This window comes from Artemia sp. Qi Xiang Cuo, chromosome 2 (assembly GCF_049724085.1).
Source record: "Artemia sp. Qi Xiang Cuo chromosome 2, ASM4972408v1, whole genome shotgun sequence".
NCBI lineage: Eukaryota > Metazoa > Arthropoda > Branchiopoda > Anostraca > Artemiidae > Artemia > Artemia sp. Qi Xiang Cuo.
In genome coordinates, this window is record NC_142795.1 from 50,122,147 (window position 1) to 50,142,971 (window position 20,825).

At 35.6% G+C, this 20,825-nt stretch overlaps 1 protein-coding gene across 3 annotated transcripts in view; it reads right to left on the reverse strand.

Annotated features, from left to right (window-relative positions):
* Nucleotides 1-20,825, reverse strand: part of cno (adherens junction formation factor afadin) — a 148,239-nt gene that overhangs the window by 97,288 nt on the left and 30,126 nt on the right. For all 3 annotated transcript variants that reach the window (XM_089101622.1, XM_089101608.1, XM_089101615.1), the window contains one exon: nt 7,666-7,968. In XM_089101622.1, the coding sequence (XP_088957748.1) occupies nt 7,666-7,776 (111 nt within the window). In that variant the 5' untranslated portion in view covers nt 7,777-7,968. The remainder of the gene's footprint in view (nt 1-7,665; nt 7,969-20,825) is intronic.

Genomic DNA, 20,825 nt, shown 5'->3' on the forward strand with positions numbered 1-20,825 from the left:
GGATCTGAACGAATCATATGAAGTATCTAGTCAAAGGTCATATGCACGTGAGGTCTGACTATACAGGGAACGTATGAGTCTCGAATTAAAACAAGGGACGTTCCTAACTTTGAGGATTTATCAAATACTAAAGAAAAAAGAAGAATTCACGAAAGAATGGACATGAAAGATATAAGCTAATGGAAAAACCAGAAATACCCAGGCATCGTCATGAAAAATTTAGCCGTCGCCATTGATGAGTTCAGTGAGGTAAGTTTTAAGAAAGGAAAGACAGAACTGTTTTATAAACTAGCCATGCGGGTGAAGAAAAAAGTCTAAACTTTATGCAATGAAAACTGGCTAGTAAAATCACAAAGGCAAGTTATCCTTTGCCAGATCCAATTCTTGGCCCAAGGGGATCAAGCCAGAACAGAAAAAATCCATCTTAGAAAAGCTTGTATATGAATATAAATCGTCATACTTTTTGGTAATTTATACCTTCATGGACATATTCTGTCGATTGCTTAAGCTATATTTCTTAGCTGCCTGCAGCATTGCAGGGCAGTTTATATTATTTTGAAACTTTTAAACTTCTGAATGAAAAATTGGACATTCTTTAATTACTTCATACGCGGTTTTGTCTTCAGCACATGCTATTGATACGGGTTTTTTGGCCAGGTAGAAGTGCGTTATATGTTTTAAACAGACTTTTACCTTGGGGACTCCATATGAAACTGATTTTCGAGTACAAGGTAAAAGTAAGTATATGCCAGATAAGCGCTTTTACTTTTGGAGAACACCCCTTTTGGACAGTATGGTAACAGTACCATGGTAAAAGTACATATCGTATTTATTGTTTAAGGCTTCTGAGCACAAAGAAAAGAATATTTGGTACTCCTGTACTAAACGGACTTTTTTATATAATGCTAGTTTGGTTAATGCTAATGAAATAAAATAAAATAGGATGAATATATATTAGTATAGAAACAAATTTGGGCTATATATTTGCACATTAGGGAGGTGGGGATAAAGCATAGCATATAGCCTATTATTACGTAACCTAACCTAACCAAGGTACCTTTTTACCCCCTAAACCCCAAAAAACAACAGTTTAAATATCGTATACGCAATGAAAACTACGCTATACATAATATTGCTCTATAGCAGTGTCTTGAATTATCCCGTCAAAAACGGGTGTTTCGTGACTGGTTTCCATTGCAGTATATAAAAGAGTCCGTTTAGTACAGGAGTACCGGATATTTTACTTAAGCATGTGAAATCTCCGTTTTTTTTTTGTTTTTTTTGTTTTTTTTTATCTATTCAACCTATTTCCATAATTGTCCAGTCCCTCCGTAAACCACATTGGGAGCTCAAGAAAGAACCCAAACTCTGAGCAGTGATTTCTCAAAATAATAATAAAAAATGTAGATACAAACTTTTAGCTTTAGATGACCTTCCTCCTCCCAATAAAAAGATCCACGGAGACAGCCAATTGGCTATGAACAATTCCTGTATAGTTTGCCAGCTTTTGAATTATAGTTCTTAATTGCCACTGCCCCGAGAAAAGTTGCGTCCAACACCATATCCAGGGGGAGGGATGACTGTTTGACTCCCCCCCCCCCAAAAAAAAATCCGACTCGTAAAAAGGAAAAAAATGAGTATAAACAAATTTTTGATGAGTTTTGTAAAGTTGTTTGGTACTTGTGCATTATACGGCAAACACTCAAAGTGCTTCATTTAATAAGAACATATTTCTTTGTCGCTCAATCCTAATGAAATATCACAAAATATGATGAAAATATAATACTTTAGAAACAAATTTGGGCAATATATTTGCATATTAGGGGGGGGGTAAGTATTGCGGGTCTTCATGCAAAATGGATTAGATACAATTACCGTACTTTTCCATTATCGGGGCCTCTCTAAAAAGTCAAGTTTGGTTAACGCTAATGAAATAAATAAAATAGGATGAATATATAATAGTTAAGAAACAAATTTGGGCAATATATTTGCACATTAGGGGGGGGGGGTAAAGCATTGCATATATTAAATACGTAACCTAACCTAACCTAGGTACTTCCCCCCCCCTTAAAATCCAAAAAAGCACTGTTTAATATCGTATACGCAATGAAAATCGTACTATCATTGCCTGCTCTACAACAGAAAGACGTCAAAAAACGAGTTTCACCATTGCAAATCTACAGTGTTTAAGCCGAGCGGCCCTGATAATGGGAAAGTACCTTATTCTGCATATTATGAAGTAAGAATTGTTTTCTAACTTCAAACTGTCCAAATACTTTACCCTCGCCCATGGGCGCCCATAAGCAGAATTCCAGGGGGGCAAACCTTGTCGAATTGGTACTTTTAATGCTATATAATAGAAATCTCAGAACAAAAATATAAAAACAAGGCAGCATCTTTCAGCCAGGGGGGGGGGGCGGGAGCCCCCCCCCCATATGGGCACCCATGTCCTCGCCCCCACCCCCTAATGTACAAATATATAGCACAAATTATTTATTTCTCATCTATTGTCACTTATCTTGTCTCACGCTAAGCTGAAAGAAACTAAAGAAAAAACTGGTTTCTTCTCAAGTTTCACACAGCGTAAACTTGAGTGTTTACCGTATAATATAGTCCTACAAGTACCAGTTTTTTTTTCCAAACACCCGCCAACAAAATTACTGGATATGGCCTTGGTAGGCCCCCTCGTAATAAATCCCTAAGTATGTGCCAGTAATTTGAATACGCATAGGCATACCATAAAAATGAAATATGAATTCCTTGCAATACCTTCGGTTCTATACGTATGTATAGTGGACCCTTTGAAATGATTTATAACTTTTTTAGGTCTAACAGTTTGATGGCCGCCTTGTAACTCTTAAATGAATTTCTAGGATAATGTCTGTATGCTTAAAATGTTCACAACCGTATTCGAGCAGAAATTACGAAACCATTGTTTATGTTTTGATAGTAAAATATTCTCAAGTAGGAAAACCTGCTCCACAGGCATTTAAAAACCCGCAGACCCTCAAGGCTTTTTGATACGAGACATCAAACTAACTATCCATACGACATGAGATTACTACGTTCTGTACACCTGCACTTGCCAATACTGCCATTTGAAGCATAATACCAGCAGCCAAATTATCAAGCTTGTATTATCCTGACTACAAGCGAAATTTAAAACTTGTTATAGAGCAAAAAAAAAAAAACTTGGAAGGTATCCAGGTAGTGAAATGGTTAAAAAACCTTAGCTTTGTAGAAATACCCAATAGAGAGGTTACCAAAACAGCGTATGCTTCAGATAGAAGTTCTAAACACGACTTTAATATTGCCTGTTATAGCATATACGCTATAACAGCTCATAGCATATATTAAATACGCAACCTAACCTAGGTACCTTTTCCCGGTACTTGTGCATTATATCTCCCCCAGCGCTATACACGAAAGTCAAGTTTGGTTAATGCTAACGAAATAAAATAAAATAGGATGAATATATAATAGTTTATAAACAAATTTGGGCTATATATTTGCAAATTGGGGGGGGGGGGGGTAAGGCATAGCATATATTAAATACGTAATCCAACCTAACCTAGGTACCTCCCCCCGTAAACCCCAAAAAAACAGCAGTTTAAATATTGTAAACGCAATGAGAAATCACGCTTTGCAATCAATTAAGATAGCAAATACCCGTTTGACGGGTTTCCATATCTGGTCTCCTTTTACAGTCTATAGCGCTGGGTGAGATATAATGCACAAGTACCCTTCCCCCCCCCCCTAAACCCCAAAACAATCGTTTAAATATAGTAATCTCAATGAGAAACCACACTTTGCCATCAATTTATCTAGCAAATACCCCTTTGTCTGCTTTCCTTGCACAGTCTATAGCGCTGGTTTAGTTATAATGCATAAATGCCCAATTATCTTTATGTTTGATGTGATTATTCATTTTAATTTATGATTATTCAATATCTACAGCAGTGCCTGTTATCTTCATGTTTGAAGTGGTTATTCGGTTTATTTTCTTTTCGTTTTGGGTTTCATTTATTCGTCCACAGTAATTTATGTTCCTTTAAAGTTTGGATATCTAAATGAGTTTATTACTGTCTGTTTCAGGTTTTATTTTTCTTTGATAAAATGTTTTTAGGAAAAAGTTTTTTTCAAATTAATTTTCAATTTAAAGCTCTTATTAGGTCAATTCAGTACTCTTTACTTTTCTTTGACAAATTTTCTTTTTGGAAAATGTTTTAAGTGAATTTCTGATCGCTTTTTCATTGAAGTAGCTTTACTATTGACTGATTGAAGACAAATACCGAGTTTTTTTTAGTTTTTCTGCGTGAGAACTACAATTTGGAACTGTAATTTAAATTTTGGGCAAATTTAAATATTCAGTGAATATGTTCGATCAGCAATAGATTTAGGCAATAGCTTTTTAATACCCAAGCACTGACATTCTGTTGCTCTTCTATAGGGCCGAAACCACCCTATACAAACCTTCACTATTTTTAACGTGTCTCAATCTACTATTTTATGAAAAGGGTCTTTACAAGGTCTACTTCGATACAAATGTTTGTTTGTTTAATAAATCACATCAAGGTCATTTATAAACAATAATTCTGTCTTGTTGTCTAAAAAAGAAAAGAAAAAAAAACGTCAAGAATTAATGCAATCAGACTTGTTTTCTTAATTTGTTGTCTTAATCAAAGTTCCCTTAGCCCTGTCTACATGCTCTGAAATTTTGAAGCATATCAGCGAGAGAAAAAAACAACAACAAATTCTTCAAGCAAGAATTGATAAAACCAAATTTTTCTTGCTAAACTTGGTGTCCTCATTAACGAATATTTTGAACAACATTTTGAAAAAAAAATATTACTGGGGGGGGGGGGGTCTGGTTACCCAGTGACTACTATGGGCCCTTAAAAGGGCGCTAGAACTTTCAACTTTCTACGTCCCCTTCCAAACCATGTGGCCCGGGGAAAAAAATAATAAAAATCAATACATAAGGGTGCATGCATTGCACCCTTATGTATATACATTAAGGCAACACTATAGCATAATTTTCGTATTTAGTTCAAAGCACCAAAACCGAGAGGCCGCGCAACTTCCCACCCCACATCTCTCTAGCGGCAAACTCCTTACAAAACAACTCCCTGTCACGCGGCTCTCCATTCCCTATTGTCTACCCTACAGCTTCCCTTCAAACATCTCTTCATCATTCAATATCTTAAAAATTTCTAATTGTATCGAAGTCCAAATTTCCTTTTTTTTATGTTTATAAGGCTAAAATTATAAAAGTCAAGGTGACAATCACGGTCCATCAGTCTTATTTGCGCAAACAAAGAGCAAAAAAAGCCGTAAGTAACAGATAAGAAATGGATTCTTCATTTTAAGTAGGCTGTGTACAACTGATTTCATCTAAATTTGCAAAAATATTATAGGCTATACGAGGTCCGCAGGGTTTTGTTTTAAAAATGTTATAAACACTCTAAACACCTTGTATGCAGACAGTTATAGTAGCGTAAATACTAAACAGCATTACTTAGTATTAAAATGCAAACCTATACTACTTATTTAATATATTAAGGTGTGTGGGCTGTTTGAAAAAACTATTCCTACTGCAGAAATTACATTCAGATACTCTGAGGACCCTTTCAATGTAACAAAAATTAAACCTTGTCAAGGACTCAAGGAAGAAATGAGCATGAAAAGCATCAGTCTCGTTCAATTTTTGTTTCGTCCTCTTTTAAGCATAGGCAATACTCAGCTGATATTACATTTTTTTACTTCTGATGCACTTGCTGTTTCATTTTCCGATTACTGAATTCTGCTTTCCTCTAGAAGTAGAGCTATGCTCTATGCTTGGATATGCACTTTTAACCCAGATTAGTCCGCATATTGATATATTTTACACAATTTTTTTTATATATTTTGCAGGCATTTGAGTAACAGGCACGTCCGCTCCTTTTCTAGTTTTTGAGGCTCTACTTCCTTATACAAACAGCTTTATTGTGGCAGTTTAGACACTTAGGCAAACATTGGACCTGCTAGTCATCGGTCCATTTTCTCTTTTTTACATATGCATCTGTTATGGGTTGTTAAACACCACTTGACTGAAGGGACTACTGTAGGAGCAGCTCTAGTTAAAACATTTTCCTTGTAAACATCTTACGGACTACAGTAGAAGTTTTAGTAGTTTTTAGTCACAACTTCTCTCTAGATACTAATGGGATTTGCCATGAGAGATTAGGCTACATAAGTAAATTTAATGCAGCAGTCATTACAGGCCTACTGATGGGTAAATTTGAAAACCTAATTATTGTGTACAGTAAGGCAAGGTACCTTAAAAAATTTTATACTTTTCGAGACCGTTCCACCTCAGGCTGTTCAAATATTGAAAAGTTTGGAAACTTGTCAACGATATTTTTATGAATTCAAACGAAATTATATTTTCAGAATAGATTTAAAACATGGATGAAAATAGAAAAAAGTTGAAAATCTAATGATTTGAAACTTGCTGCATGTCATAAAGTAGGCTAAGAATTTCATCTAGAGTATTTTCTGTAGTTTTGTACATAGTCTATGGCTATATCTGGAACAGTTAGGAAGAAGTCTGCATTGTCAGAACAACGAATGTAACATGTAAATAGCAACGAAGAAGCTGGCAGAACCCATCAGAATTTAGAAAAACACCTACAACAGCATAAAAAAGACATAGACAAAGTGTTAAATTCTAAAAATTCTAATAAATCCTTTGATTCTGCTTTAGGTAGCCATATTTTTGATAACCCCAGCCACACAATATTTTTTGAGAAATCCTCTCTCATTAGTAATGGTTTAGGGATAAAACAGGTTGTTCGGAAATCAATTGAAATTCGACTCAAAATAAATCATAATATTGGTTTAAATAGGGATTTGGGAAGGTACTAATTAAATTCTTTACACACAAATTTAATCAAAGTGATCTAATAAAATATATTACAAAACCAATTGACAATGCTAGTTTATTTTTATTCCAATATTCACGGCGCCAGGTACTTCAAAGTATATGATATGCCGCTATTCATTTACCTTGTTCAATGGCCTCAAAGTTTTAAATGTCTATTGAACCTTCTTTTGAAGGTGTCAACAGAGGGATTTGCAGGGATAATATCCCCAGGAAGATCATTCCAGATAGAAGTGCAACGCCGGATGAAGCTGTTCCTCAAGTACTCGGTTTTCAGCATATCCTCCTTTAGATAATTGGACCGAGCTGTGTGCCTTCGTGTCTGCCTTGTCGGCTGGACAAAGGGGGGCACAATTCGAGAGAGCTCGTAAAAGTGAACCTGTTAAAAAAAAGCCTTTGAGGCTAGCTGCTAAAAAGGCAAGATTAGCATTGAAAGCGTGTATTTAATTATTTTTATTTCGTTTGAATGAATTGTATCGACTCACCTCACTTTATTTATCAGTCCTGGTTGAACTTCGTTAAGGTCATTTAGAGTTTGGAATCCCACTATCTTTAGAAAAAATTCCCTATTGTTTCTACTTGTAATTGGTTGTACCGGTTTTTTTTTTAACTTAAAACTGTAGCCAAGAAAAAATATAGATTAACAACTAACAAAATCTCTTTTGAACTGGGAGCCCTTAGGGACCCGTATTTGCGTGGCTATGAGTGAAATCCAATAGGAAAATATATAATAGCATTTTTACCTCATTTGGCTCCGATAACGAAAATAAATCCAAACGATTGGAGTTCCACTGAGCAATGATATGACGCAGCGCTTCAAGGTCACGCATCTTCTTTACTTCATCAGACTCCATTTTTGAATATATTCAATGTTGATATTCACCAACGCCACGTTTTACACATATCCAACTTTCCTTACAAAACTAAGAGCTCATCAGATAACTTGAGCTTCATTCACTAGATAACAAATAATCCAATTATTACACTTACCCTACCGATGTGTGTGACAACTTTACTTGTTCTAACGTAATTGATATTTCCGTTATCTGAAACAAATAAAAATTGATAAGAACAGATCGGCCATGCGAAATCGAACACATTCAATGCAAAACAAAACTTTGAGAAAAGCGAGTTTCAAGGCTTTTCTCGATTAGTTTTTGTTTTGGGCCTTTTTCATTTAAGAAACTCATCCTAATGGTTTGAAATGAAATAGTTATCACGATGGCATTATTAATGGTATTTCAGGTAATTATAACTAAATTGTTCCACCTGAGACAGAGAATTGCACAACGAGGTGTACATCACATGTTTTTAAATTTGTAGCAAGTATTACACAGCACCAAAATAAAGTCCCGTATTTTGCAACTTCTTTACTCTTGCAAAAAAGGAGTGCATAATATGTCTAGATCTGTTTTTCGAACCTACATTCAATATCATGTGCAACATAAAGGACAATATATCATGATTGCAGCTAGACCCCGGTGCCGTGCCGATGAGGGAAGACCGACGGCGATGGGGCCAAAAACAGCACGCCGCCGCCGCGCCGCCGGTAAGATGTCGGCAGCGCGCCACCGGCGCGATCAATGTTGACCGCAAACATTAATGTTTTCATCAGTCTTTCTCAAATCACAGCTTAAATTTACAACAGATTCGAGCCTATTCATGAGTTCAAAACTCCATAAGTCGCAGGCTGGAAACTGGTCTTCTTCGTTATTAATCAAGAGAAGTAGAAATCTGGTAGAAACGAAATGACTGTGGCGTTTCAGAACCCTTGCATAATAGCTGAAATATCTATTAGCTATCTATTCTTAACATAAATAAATATCAAAATTAGTAGTTTTTTTTTTATCGAGCATTACTGCATACAAAACCTCAAATACCGTATCACAAAATTCGTCAGTTATCTGGGTAAAAACTTTGAATATAACTTTGAACTTAGAAGCTTAATTTTTTCATATTGCCCTTTGCCTATATCTGTTTTGTCACCTCTAAAACAGTTGAAATGGGCGACTTGGATATTGATTGTTTTTTTTTTTGCTCTTTTGGATTCATAAAAAACCTTCCTTGCATTAAAAACTGGTTTTTAATAACAATTAAAAAAAAAGAAATACATTTTAAGGTTTTTTTCGGCTTCTTTATATAATATATGTCATGTAGGCTAAGGCTGAACTGCTGCTTTTTTTTTATTGATTTTGGCTGCTCTGTTGGATATTATTCATTTTTTTCTTTTGGGCATTCATTCCAAATTATAAACTCATAAATACCTAATATCAACTAAATTATAAACTGCATCTAAAAGTATTAAATTTATCAAATTGAAAAATACATGATGAACACTTCACATGAGAACACTTCAATTACAATGAAACAAAAAACACTTAATGGTTTATTCGGTATGAAGAAAAATGAAGTACCAGCTATCTTCTCATCCGTTTTAAATGTAATTAAATGAAATAATATGCAGACTGAAGTAGCTCCAGGAAGATTTTGAGGTTTTCTTCCTAGTTCGTCACTTTTAATCCAAGTAAAATGTTAGGAGATTTAGTATCAGTTATTGAGTTTAAGCTTTGATTTCCAAATGCTCACAAAAATTACCAAATTCAAGAAAGTCGCAATAACAAGTCACCTGTGGTCAAAATACTCAAAAACTTCTATTTGATCCCCACCCAGGCTCAAAGCTTCTGCTATGGTCATATCCATGGAAATCTCCAAAGAGTTTCTTTTTAAAATAGCTTTCAAGCGTAGTTAGGGATATTTAGCCTTTTTTGATTTTGTTCAAAGCTTTGAAAAAAGTGTTAAAATATTCCAAATGCTACATTTGTTATATTTGTGCATATTTTTGGTCATCATTTGTGGGGTGATCGAATTTTTTAAAACACTGTAGATACGTAAGAACGTTGCAACACCTAGTACCCTGAGGTCATAAGTAGACCCCGGCGCCGCGCCGATGAGGGAAGACCGGCGCCGACAGGGCCAAAAACAGTGCGCCGTGCCGCCGATAAGATGTTGACGGTGCGCCGCCAGCGCGATCAATATTGACCTCAAACATAAATGTTTTCATCAGGCTTTCTCAAATCACAGCTTAAATTTACAACAGATTCGAGCCTATTCATGAGTTCAAAACTTCATAAGTCGCTGGCTGGAAACTGGTCTTCTTCGTTATTCATCAAGAGAAGTAGAAATCTGGTAGAAACGAAATGACTGTGGCGTTTCAGAACCCTTGTATAATAGTTGAAGTATCTATTAGCTATGTATTCTTAACATAAATAAATATCAAAATTAGTAGTTTTTTTTCATCGAGCATTACTGCATACAAAACTTCAAATACAGTATCACAAAATTCGTCAGTTATCTTGGCAAAAACTTTGAATATAAGTTTGAACTTAGTAGCTTAATTTTTTCATAATGCCCTTTGCCTTTAGCTGTTTTGTCACCTTTAAAACAGTTAAAATGGGCGACTCTGATATTGATTGTTTTTTTTTTTCATTTGGATTCCTAAAAAAACCTTCCTTGTATTAAAAACTGGTTTTTAATAACAATTTAAAAAAATACATTTTTAAGTGTTTTTTTGGCTTATTTATAGAATATGTCATGTAGGCTAAGGCTGAAATGCTGCTTTTTTTATTGCTTTTGGCTGATCTTTTGGATAATATAGATTTTTTTCTTTTGGGGATTCATTCCAAACTATAAAATCGTAAATAAATAATATCACCCAAATTATAAACTGCATCTAAAAGGAGTAAATTTATCAAATTGCAAAGTACATGATGAACACTTCACATGAGAACACTTCAATTACACTGAAAAATAAAACACTTAATGGTTTATTTGGTATGAAGAAAAATGAAGTGCCAATTATTTTCTTAGGCAAAAAAAGCTCATCCGTTTTAAATGTAATTAAATGAAGTAATACGCAGACTGAAGTAGTTCCAAGAAGATATTGAGATTTTCTTCCTAGTTCATCACTTTTAATCCAAGCAAAATGTTAGGAGACTTAGTATCAGTTATTGAGTTTAAGCTTTGATTTCCAAATGCTCACAAAAATTACTAAATTTAAGAAAGTCGCAACAATAAGTCACCTGTGGTCAAAATACTCAAAGACCCCAATGATCAAAGACTCCTCTTTGATCCCCACCCAGGCTCAAAAGCTTCTGCTATGGTCATATCAATGGAAATCTCCAAAGAGTTTCTTTGTAAAATAGACTTTTTTGCTTTTCTTCAAAGCTTTGAAAAAAGTGTTCTGATGTTCCAAAAACTGTAGATACGTAAGAACGTTGCAACATCTAGTACCCTGAGGTCATAAGACTCCTCCTTGAACCTCCCAAATTGAAAGCTTTTCTTATGACCTGGCCTTTTAATGTAACTTGGGCACTGGACCAAGGGCGCCATTGTCACTCGAGCGCAACGTTAGGTGGGGATGTCGATATCGATTTCGTCACACCGTTTTAGTGTGAATCTGCCTGGTACTTATGAATGAATGTTTTCAAAGTAAACTCGTTTCATCAATAAGAAAAAAAACGGGTTGGATACATGTGTCTCTTTCCCTTTGGATGATAAAACCATAAAATTGCGCTATCAAGTATATCTACCAACAATCTTTTTATATTGTTACAACTTTTCAATTTTTTGGCATTTCCGATTTCAATAAAAAAAAATCAAGGTACTATCACTTAAATATAATAACTCCCTATGCCCCCTCCCCTCTGGATACCATCTTGATAGGATACCGTCTCTGCTTTAAATAACCAAAAAAAATTAACTTATTGGCATTCCTGCTTTAAAAAAAACAAAAAATCGAGGTATTATCATTTAAATATGATAGTACCCTACCCCCCCCCCCTCAGGATACCACCTTGATAGGATGCCGTTTCTGCTTTAAATTTAAAAAAAATCAACTTTTTGGCATCCCTGCTTTCAATAAAAAAATTTTGAGATATTATCAATTAAATGTAATACCTCCCCACCCCCCCCCCCCTGGATACCACCTTGATAGGATACCGTCTCAGCTTTACATTAAAAAAATAATATATATATATATACTATATAATAATACTTAAATAATATAATAATACTTAATAATTAACTAGGTCACTATATGGGTTCAAACAAACACGCAAAATAACGTTAAACAGCTCCTTGAAAAAAAACAATTGAGGGTATGAGTAAAGGGGTACAAAGACAACAACAAAAATGTCAAAATTATTCTGATATACCTCAAATTATGGAAAACTGAGTCATAGATTCGTTGTGGCATTCAATAAAATCCAAAGAATCTAATTAAAAGGGAACACACACAAAAGCCAAATTAGGCCAGTAGCCTATAAGAAATCCTAAAATACCTATATCAAAATATTTCAATGGTTTCCCAGGGAATTTGATATCATTTTCTTCCGTCTCCACTTTAAATGAAACACATAATTATCTTTTTGGCATCCCGCTTTTCAATTAAAAAAAGAGGTACTATCATTTTAAAATGAAAGCCCCCTATCCCCCCCCTTATAGGCAATAATTTATAATATTTTTATGAATCATATTTTTGGGCTAACTTCCGTTTCAATCTTTAATTCCCCAACCTTGTACAAAGCTTGGTCTATAGCTAAATTTTGTCTCAATAGAAGGTTGTTTTTTTTTTTGGGGGGGGGGGGTAAAAAATTTTCAGAAAGAAGATTATATTTTCTTTAATCTATCAGGCGTTCAACAATTGAGTATTAAACATTAAAAAAATCTTATCTAAAAACAGCAAAAGAAAAAAAAATTCTGCAAACTTAAAATTCAGCTGTAGAAACAATGTCGGCTATCAATTTCAAAATCCAACTGAAGGCTGAAGATGAATAGTAGTGAATACGTTCTATAATTCTATTCAACTTGAAAACAAAATTTTTTACTACGAATGATGTAAGAAATAGCAATTGGGAAACTGCATTCGAAATGATTTAATCTCATTTCATAAAGACGATACTTTTTTGGTAACATATGAAGAACTGTGTATATTGCAATATTTGCAATTGCATATTGCATCTGTCTAGTTTTTATGCAAAGTAGCACCGTGATTTTGTGATTTTCGGGGAACCAAATTTTTTTTGGGGGTGACGCATAGATTTTCGGGGAAATACCCGAAAATTCGGGGATAGTGCAAGCCCTCCTTGAGTTCTAATCAGGAAAATCAAAATACTAAACCACACGAGAAAGAAAAGCTCCGACTTTGCGGTTGACGCAACAAAGAATTGCCGCAAAATTAATTTAAAGTCAACCGAACGCCTCTTCCGGCGGCGTAGCGACACTTCGGAGGCGGTCGACTGGGCTTCTCATCGGCGGCGTTCGGTCGATCCACCGGCGCGGCGCCGGGATCAAGTCATAAGACTCCTCCTTGAACCTCCCAAATTGAAAGCTTTTATTATGACCTGTTCTTTTAATGTAATTTGGGCACTGGACCAAGGGCACCATTGTCACTCGAGCGCAACGTTAGGTGGGGGTGTCGATATCACTTTCGTCACACCAATTCGTTTTAGTGTGAATTCTGTTGTTCTACTTTTTTTAAGAACGATTCTTGAAACACAAGGGCCGCGCCACCCTTGGAGTAAGCCCCCCTCCACCCTTGGTGGAGAGGGATGGAGCCACCCCCCTCCACAAACGTATTCATTTCCCTAGATGCATCCAACAGAAATTTTGAGATAGAAATTTTGTCAAAAATGGTCCAAGGAACATATAACAATGCCCTCAGCGTTTACACAGCCCATTAGAGCCCTGGGGCAAGGATTGTAAGTTATGCCCCAGGGGCATATAAGGTTTTATGGAATGGGTAGTGGTATAAACTTCAGATGGGGCTCATTTGATTGAAGTTTAGTGCCCTTTATAGTCAAAAGTGATTTGAGGGCACCCCCCCTCCCCCGCCTATCAGTTCCGAAAACCAGCATCCTATCAAAATTTATAGATATCTATTTTGTTCAGCATTGTTGAAAGGTACAGTAATTATGCCTTTGGGGATGTCACCCCTCTGATTGAAGGGCAACCCAGCTTACCTAGCGCTCCGCTACGTCGCTTGACTCCTGGATTGTACCTTATGACATACGTTAGAAATACTCTGATTGGCAAAAAGCTACCAAAAGAAATGAAAATGCTGACCCTCATGCCGACCATACCTGTCAAGTGGAACTCTCGTAGGAAGAAGAGCCTTAAGCTCCGACAATTAGTTTTTTATTGTTTAGATGTTTTTATGACTTTTGCGCTTTCATACTAGTTCATTTTTTATGAGTGGATGCTCAAGGGACATATTCATTGTTTCGCCCATTGTTTACATATAGTATTTGTTATTGGGAAGTATACAGACATTTTTTTTGGCGGGGTGTGTGTGTGCTTTGGGCGGATTCTACAGGAAGAATTATTGGGGAGGGGGTGAATATTCTAGGGGAAATGTTACAATGGGGGGGATTTGACAGAATTACTATACGAAATTCTTTTTAATTGTCTTCGATTCTCTTTGCCAAATTTTTCATGTGAAGATGTTCCAGGGGAATTATCCAGGGGCTCTTTTCCGCGTGTTTTGATTTCCAGGAAATAATTTCCACGGAAGGGGGCATTTCTTGAGTGATTGTGAAACTGATTAGAGATTAAAGTCTTATTGAAATGAAAGAATGTTAAGGATCATTTTTCAGGCTGAATCGTCCGCGACCAATTTTACAGGAAGGGGGATTCTCAGCGAGGATGGAACTGCCTGGAGGGAATTTGACGGGGGGGGGGTGCAATTTACGTTGGATGAAATTTCCACGGAGGAATTTTCTGTGAAAAACGAAACATATTATTTGAAAAATGAACAGAAATTATTTCATATATGAAGGGTTGCCCCCTCCTCAATACCTTACTCTTTACGCTAAAGTTTGACTGTTTGTCCCAATTTTTTAAGAGCGTCTACTGAAACATTGGAGCCATTTAATTGGAATAGAAGCTGTTTTAAAAGTGCTAACAGCTTTAGCGTAAAGAGCAAGGAATTGAGGAGGGGGCAATCCTACATATACGGAATATATCTGCCAAAATTAATATGGAAATTTGGTGCTGATTTTTCATGTACGGTGAGCCAAATTAGTTGAAAAACGTTCAGAAATTAAATAAAAAAACAAGTTTTATAACTGAAAGTAAGGAGCAACATTAAAATTTAAAACGAACAGAAATTATTCCGTATATGAAAGGGGCTATCATCTCCTCAACACCTTGCTCTCTACGCCAAAGTTTTTATTGTTTTAAAAATTAGAGTTGTAACAGATTCAAACTTTAGCGTAAAGAGTGATGCGTTGAGGAGGAGACAGCCCCTTTCATATACGGAATAATTTATGTTCATTTTAAGTTTTAATGTCGCTCCATACTATCAGTTAAAAAATTAGTTTTTATATATTTAATCAAACAGTTCGTGGTAACGAACTGTAAGTAAGGAGCGACCCGGCTCAATGGTAACCGAAACTCTAGAAAACGGGTTTTTGAAACCAATAGATATATCAAAAGAATCAGATTTCAATGCTGATTTCAAATATATAACTTTCATCAAGTTTAGAGCTACCCATCAAAAGTTACGCGCCTGAGAAAATTTGGCTGATTTTCAAAAAAAGGGGGAAAGACCCCTAAAAGTTATAGAACCTTAATGAAAATCACACCATCATATTCAGCGTATCAGAGAACCCTACTGTAGAGGTTTCAAGCTCCTATCTACAAAAATGTGGATTTTTGCATTTTTTGCCAGAAGAAAGATCACGGATGCGTGTTTATTTGTTTGTTTGTTTGTTTGTTTGTTTTTTTTTTTTTTTCCCAGGGGTGATCGTATCGACCCAGTGGTCCTAGAATATCGTGGGAGGGCTCATTGGAACGGAAATTAAAAGTTCTAGTGCCCTTTTTAAGTGACCATAAGAAATAGAGGGCAACTAGGCCCCCTCCCACGCTCATTTTTTTCTCAAAGTCACCCGATCAAAATTTTGAGATAGCTATTTTGTTCAGCATGGTCGAAAATATGATAAAAATGTCTTTTAGGATGACTTGATTCCCCAAAGTCCCCAGGGGGAGGGCTGAAAGTTATGAACTTTACTCAATGTTAACATATAGTATTGGTTATTGGGAAGTATACAGACTTTTTCAGAGGAGATTTTTTCTGGTAGGTGGGGGAAGGAGAGGGTCGGGGGCTATATGGAAGGATCTTTCCATGAAGGAAGTTTTCATGGGGGAAGGGACATTGCTATGAAGGGGGCGCCGGATTTCCCAGCATTATTAAAGAAAAAGATCAGGAATTAAATAAAAAAAAACAAGTTTTTCAACTGATCAACTGACTGTGATTAAGAGGTCATTTTTAAAGAACTGGAAAAAAAAATTCGAACTATAGTTTAAAGAGCAGGGTATTGACTAGGGGCGAACCCCCTAATATACGTGTTAAAAATTTATGAATATAGAAGTTCGTTACGTAAGTTAATTCTAAGTTACGTATATTTATTACTAATAAAAACGTTCGTAAATAAAATTAAACAAGTTTCGAGAAAGCCATTTAACCAAATATAATATGGAAATTTTGTTTTAATTATTCATGTACGGTGAGCCAAAATCAAAACCTGCATTAATTCAAAAACGTTCAAAAATTAAATAAAAACAACAAGTTTTTTTAACTGAAAGTAAGGAACGACGTTAAAACTTAAAACGAACAGAAATTATTCCGTATATGAAGGGGGCTGTCCCCTCCTCAACGCCTCGCTCTTTACGCTAAAGTTTGACTTTCTCACAACTCTATTTTTTTAAACAATAAAAAAACTTTAGCGTAAAGAGCGATGCGTTGAGGAGGAGACAGCCCCTTTCATATACGGAATAATTTCTGTTCGTTTTAAGTTTTAACGTCGTTCCTTACTTTCAGTTAAAAAAATTAGTTTTTATATATTTAATATTGTAAAGACGGCAGTATATTTTGACAATCATACTGTACTTCGAAAAATAACCACACTAAATGAGCTCATATTCTCGAATCATTGCCCTGCAAATTAAACTTCAATTTAAAGAGTCAGATTTGAGGGGACAGTTACCCTCCTCACATTTCAGGTAACCCTGGATATTGTATTAAAAGGGGACAAAAAAAGACTTGCAATTAACCATTAACTACATTTGTTCCACTCGTAAATGCTTTTGGCACAACACTCTAGAACTACCGTAAAGAGCACGGGGATTAAAGAGGTGGCACTCTTTAAGGAATAATTTATTATCGTTTCAAGTTTTAATATCGCTCCTTACTTTGGACCATTTGAAAAATCTTGTTTTTTTATGCAATACTAATGAAAAAAGAACTTCGAGGGGGGGGGGGTTTATACAAGTTTTTTTTTATGGATTAAAAATAATTGGCTACCTTATTTTTTTTGCGTTTGGGTTTTGGTCCTATTGAGGCGAAAGTTTTTTGGCGAAAAATGGCCGAAGACAGGACCATGTTGGAGTGAAATCTCTGTCACACTCAAAATTTTTGCTTGAATCAGCCTTCTCCTAACATTCTGTGACTACCTGTTTGATAAGATTCTGAACGAAAATAAAAACGAATAAACACGTACCCACAACCCTCCTTTCTCAAGAAAATAGAAAATTTCGTGCTTTTCCATATAAAAAAGCCAAAACTACTGATGTAGGGAATGGTGCATTTTTTCCTTAAGATCGGAATCCACATTGGGAGTGTTTTCAACTTTTTTTGCGAAGTATAGAAAAGTTCTTAATGCTAATAACTTTGGAAGTACTAACTCTTTTTTCTTTTGATGCGCAATTCTTTTGATTCGTATGCTGCTTTCAAAATTCCCTGGTACTTGTTTAGAATCCGGGCAACACGCGAGAAGAACTACATATAGAATCTTAAAGATGCTATTGAAAAACAGGTTTTCATTGCCTAGTGAGGTATTGCTCACTCTGCGAAAAATATTTAAACTTCAGTTTTTTGGGGTTTAAGGGGCAAAAAAGGTACATATGTTAGGTTAGGTTACGTACTTAATATATGCTATGCTTTAACAGCAACACCCCCCCCCCCTAATGTGCAAATATATAGCCCAAATTTGTTTCTAAACTATTATATTTTTATCCTATTTTGTTTTATATCAGTAGCATTAACGAAACTTCACTTCTCCTGTGTTGCCCAATTCTAAACGAGTACCAATTCCCTTTTATGAAATTTTGGTTTCAACTGACAACGGTTGCTCTTTACTTACGTTAATTACCATGAACGGTTTGAAAATTCCAGCTAGAATGAGAATTTGTGGAATCGTATTCAAAGAACTTCGAATTCGTAATGTCCGGTCTTCGGATACCAAACATTGCAATGGAGCCTTTGCGGTCGAGTCCTGTTGCGTTGCGAGTCCGCCCAGCAGGGTTTGCCAACTGAACATATTTCATGTCCAATGGACATTTTCCTGTGTGCCAGGATATAATGACATAATAGGGCAAAAAGGGAAATTTTTTAGAAATTTGGGACATAAAAGGGACATGTTTTGCAAATTTATGACATAAAATAGAATATTTCCCCGCTGGATAGATATTTTTTTAGAAAGAAAATTACATTTTTTACCAAATCATTATTAAAACTACTTGTCTAGCACTAAATTTCCTTAACTGCTTATTTTTTACTAATTTTTTTTACAAACGTTATTATTTTTCGGAGTTGCTTGCTCTTTCCCGCAGACAACTATCTGCAAATACTCTTGAAATTCTTTACAAGTTTGTATTCTTTCTTTGTAAACGATTTCATTTATTCTTGTTTTTACGTTACAGTCAAGATAATAGACAATCAGGCACCTTTTTATTCAACAATCGCTTTCGGCTTCCAAAAGTCTGGCAAAACATTTATTTATCAAGCATTACTGACAGAAAATAAAAAGTTAGCAAAAAAAAAATAGATTCTTGATGATCCGGAATCAATTTTGATACCAAAAGATGTACCAAATATTAGCTTAATATGCTGATTCCAAATATATAATATTTTTTAAGTATAGTGTTACCCATTAGTGGGCCTGAGAAAATTTGCCAAATTTTCGAAAAAGGTGAAAAACACCCCATAAAAGTCAAATAATTTTAATGGAAGTCACGCCATCAGAGAGCCCTACTGTCGAGATTCCAAGCTCTTATCTATAAAAATGAAATTTTATAGTGTTTGCCAGAAGAAGCATCACGGATTCGTGTTTATTTGTTGTTGTTGCCTTTTCCAGGCGTGATCATATCGAACCAATGGTACTAGAATTTCGCAAGAGAGCTTGAAAAATTAAAAGATCTACTGCCCTTTTTAAGTGACCAAAAAATTGGAGGACAACTAGCCACCGTCCCACGCCCTTTTTCCTGGAAGTTGTGATCAAAATTTACAGATAGCCATTTTGTTCAGTATTGTTGAAAGGTACAATAGATATGTCTTTGAAGATAACATGACCCCTCAGAACCACCAGAGGAAGGGCCGCAAGTTATGAAATTTGCTCATTGTTTACGTTTAGTATTTGTTATAGGGAAGTATACCAACATTTTCCAAGGGAGGAAGGAGATCTTCTGAGGATGGATTGTCTATGGGGAGAATTTCCCATTGGGATGGAAGTTCCTGGGGGTGAACTTTTCAGAGGATGAAATTTCCATGGAGGAATTTTCTGTGAAAAACGAAACATATTATTTGAAAAACGAACAGAAATTATTTCATATATGAAGGGTTGCCCCCTAAAATTTAAAACGAACAGAACCAATTATTTCTTGTATTTTGCCGACAAAAGGGCACTAGCCCTTTCAATTTAAAATCAAATGAGCTCTTTAGGAAGTTTCTACGACAACGCTTTCTATAAAAAACTTTATATGCCCCCAGCACATAACTTACAGCCCTTGCCCTGAGGGCTATGAGGGGGTTATCATCCTCAGAGACCTAATTTCCAGAACTTTCAACTACGTTGAACTAAATGGCTATCTCAAAATACTGTTTGGATGTGTTCGGCAAAATGGTGGGCGTGACAGGGGGGTTAGTTGCCCTCCAATCACTTTCAACTATTAAAAAGGGCACTAGCCCTTTCAATTTTCAATCGAATGAGCCCTTTTTGAAGTTTCTACGACAACACTTTCTGTAAAAAACCTTACAAGCCCCCAGGGCATAACTTACAACCCTTGCCCTGAGGCCTGTGGAGGGGTTGCCATCTTCAATGACCTAATTTCCAGAACTTTTAACTACGTTGAACAAAATGGCTAAATGGAACAAAATGGAGAACCCTACTATAGAAATTTCGAGCTCGTATCTGTAAAAATGTGGAATTTTGCTATTTTTGCCGGAAGACAGATCAGAGATGTTTCTTTTTTTTTTTTTTTTTTTTTTTTTTTTTTTTTTTTTTTTTTTGTCCCGGGGGTGATTGTATCGAAAAAATGATCCTAGAAGATCGGAAGGGGGTACATTCTAACGGAAATTAAAAGTTCTAGTGACCTTCTTAAGTGACCAAAAAGATTGGAGGGCAACTGGGCCGCTTCCTCGCCCATTTTTTCCCCAAAATTATCTGATAAAAATTTTGAGGTGTAAAATGATCCACCACGGTCGGGGAGAGGCCTATAAGTTTTTAAATTCGTCCATTGTTTACATTAAATAAAAAAACAAGTTTTTTTAACTGAAAGTAAGGAACGACGTTAAAACTTAAAACGAACAGAAATTATTCCGTATATGAAGGGGGCTGTCCCCTCCTCAACGCCTTGCTCTTTACGCTAAAGTTTTTTTATTGTTTAAAAAAATAGAGTTGTGAGAAAGTCAAACTTTAGCGTAAAGAGCGAGGCGTTGAGGAGGGGGACAGCCCCCTTCATATACGGAATAATTTCTGTTCGTTTTAAGTTTTAACGTCGTTCCTTACTTTCAGTTAAAAAACTTGTTTTTTTATTTAATTTTTGAACGTTTTTGAATTAATGCAGGTTT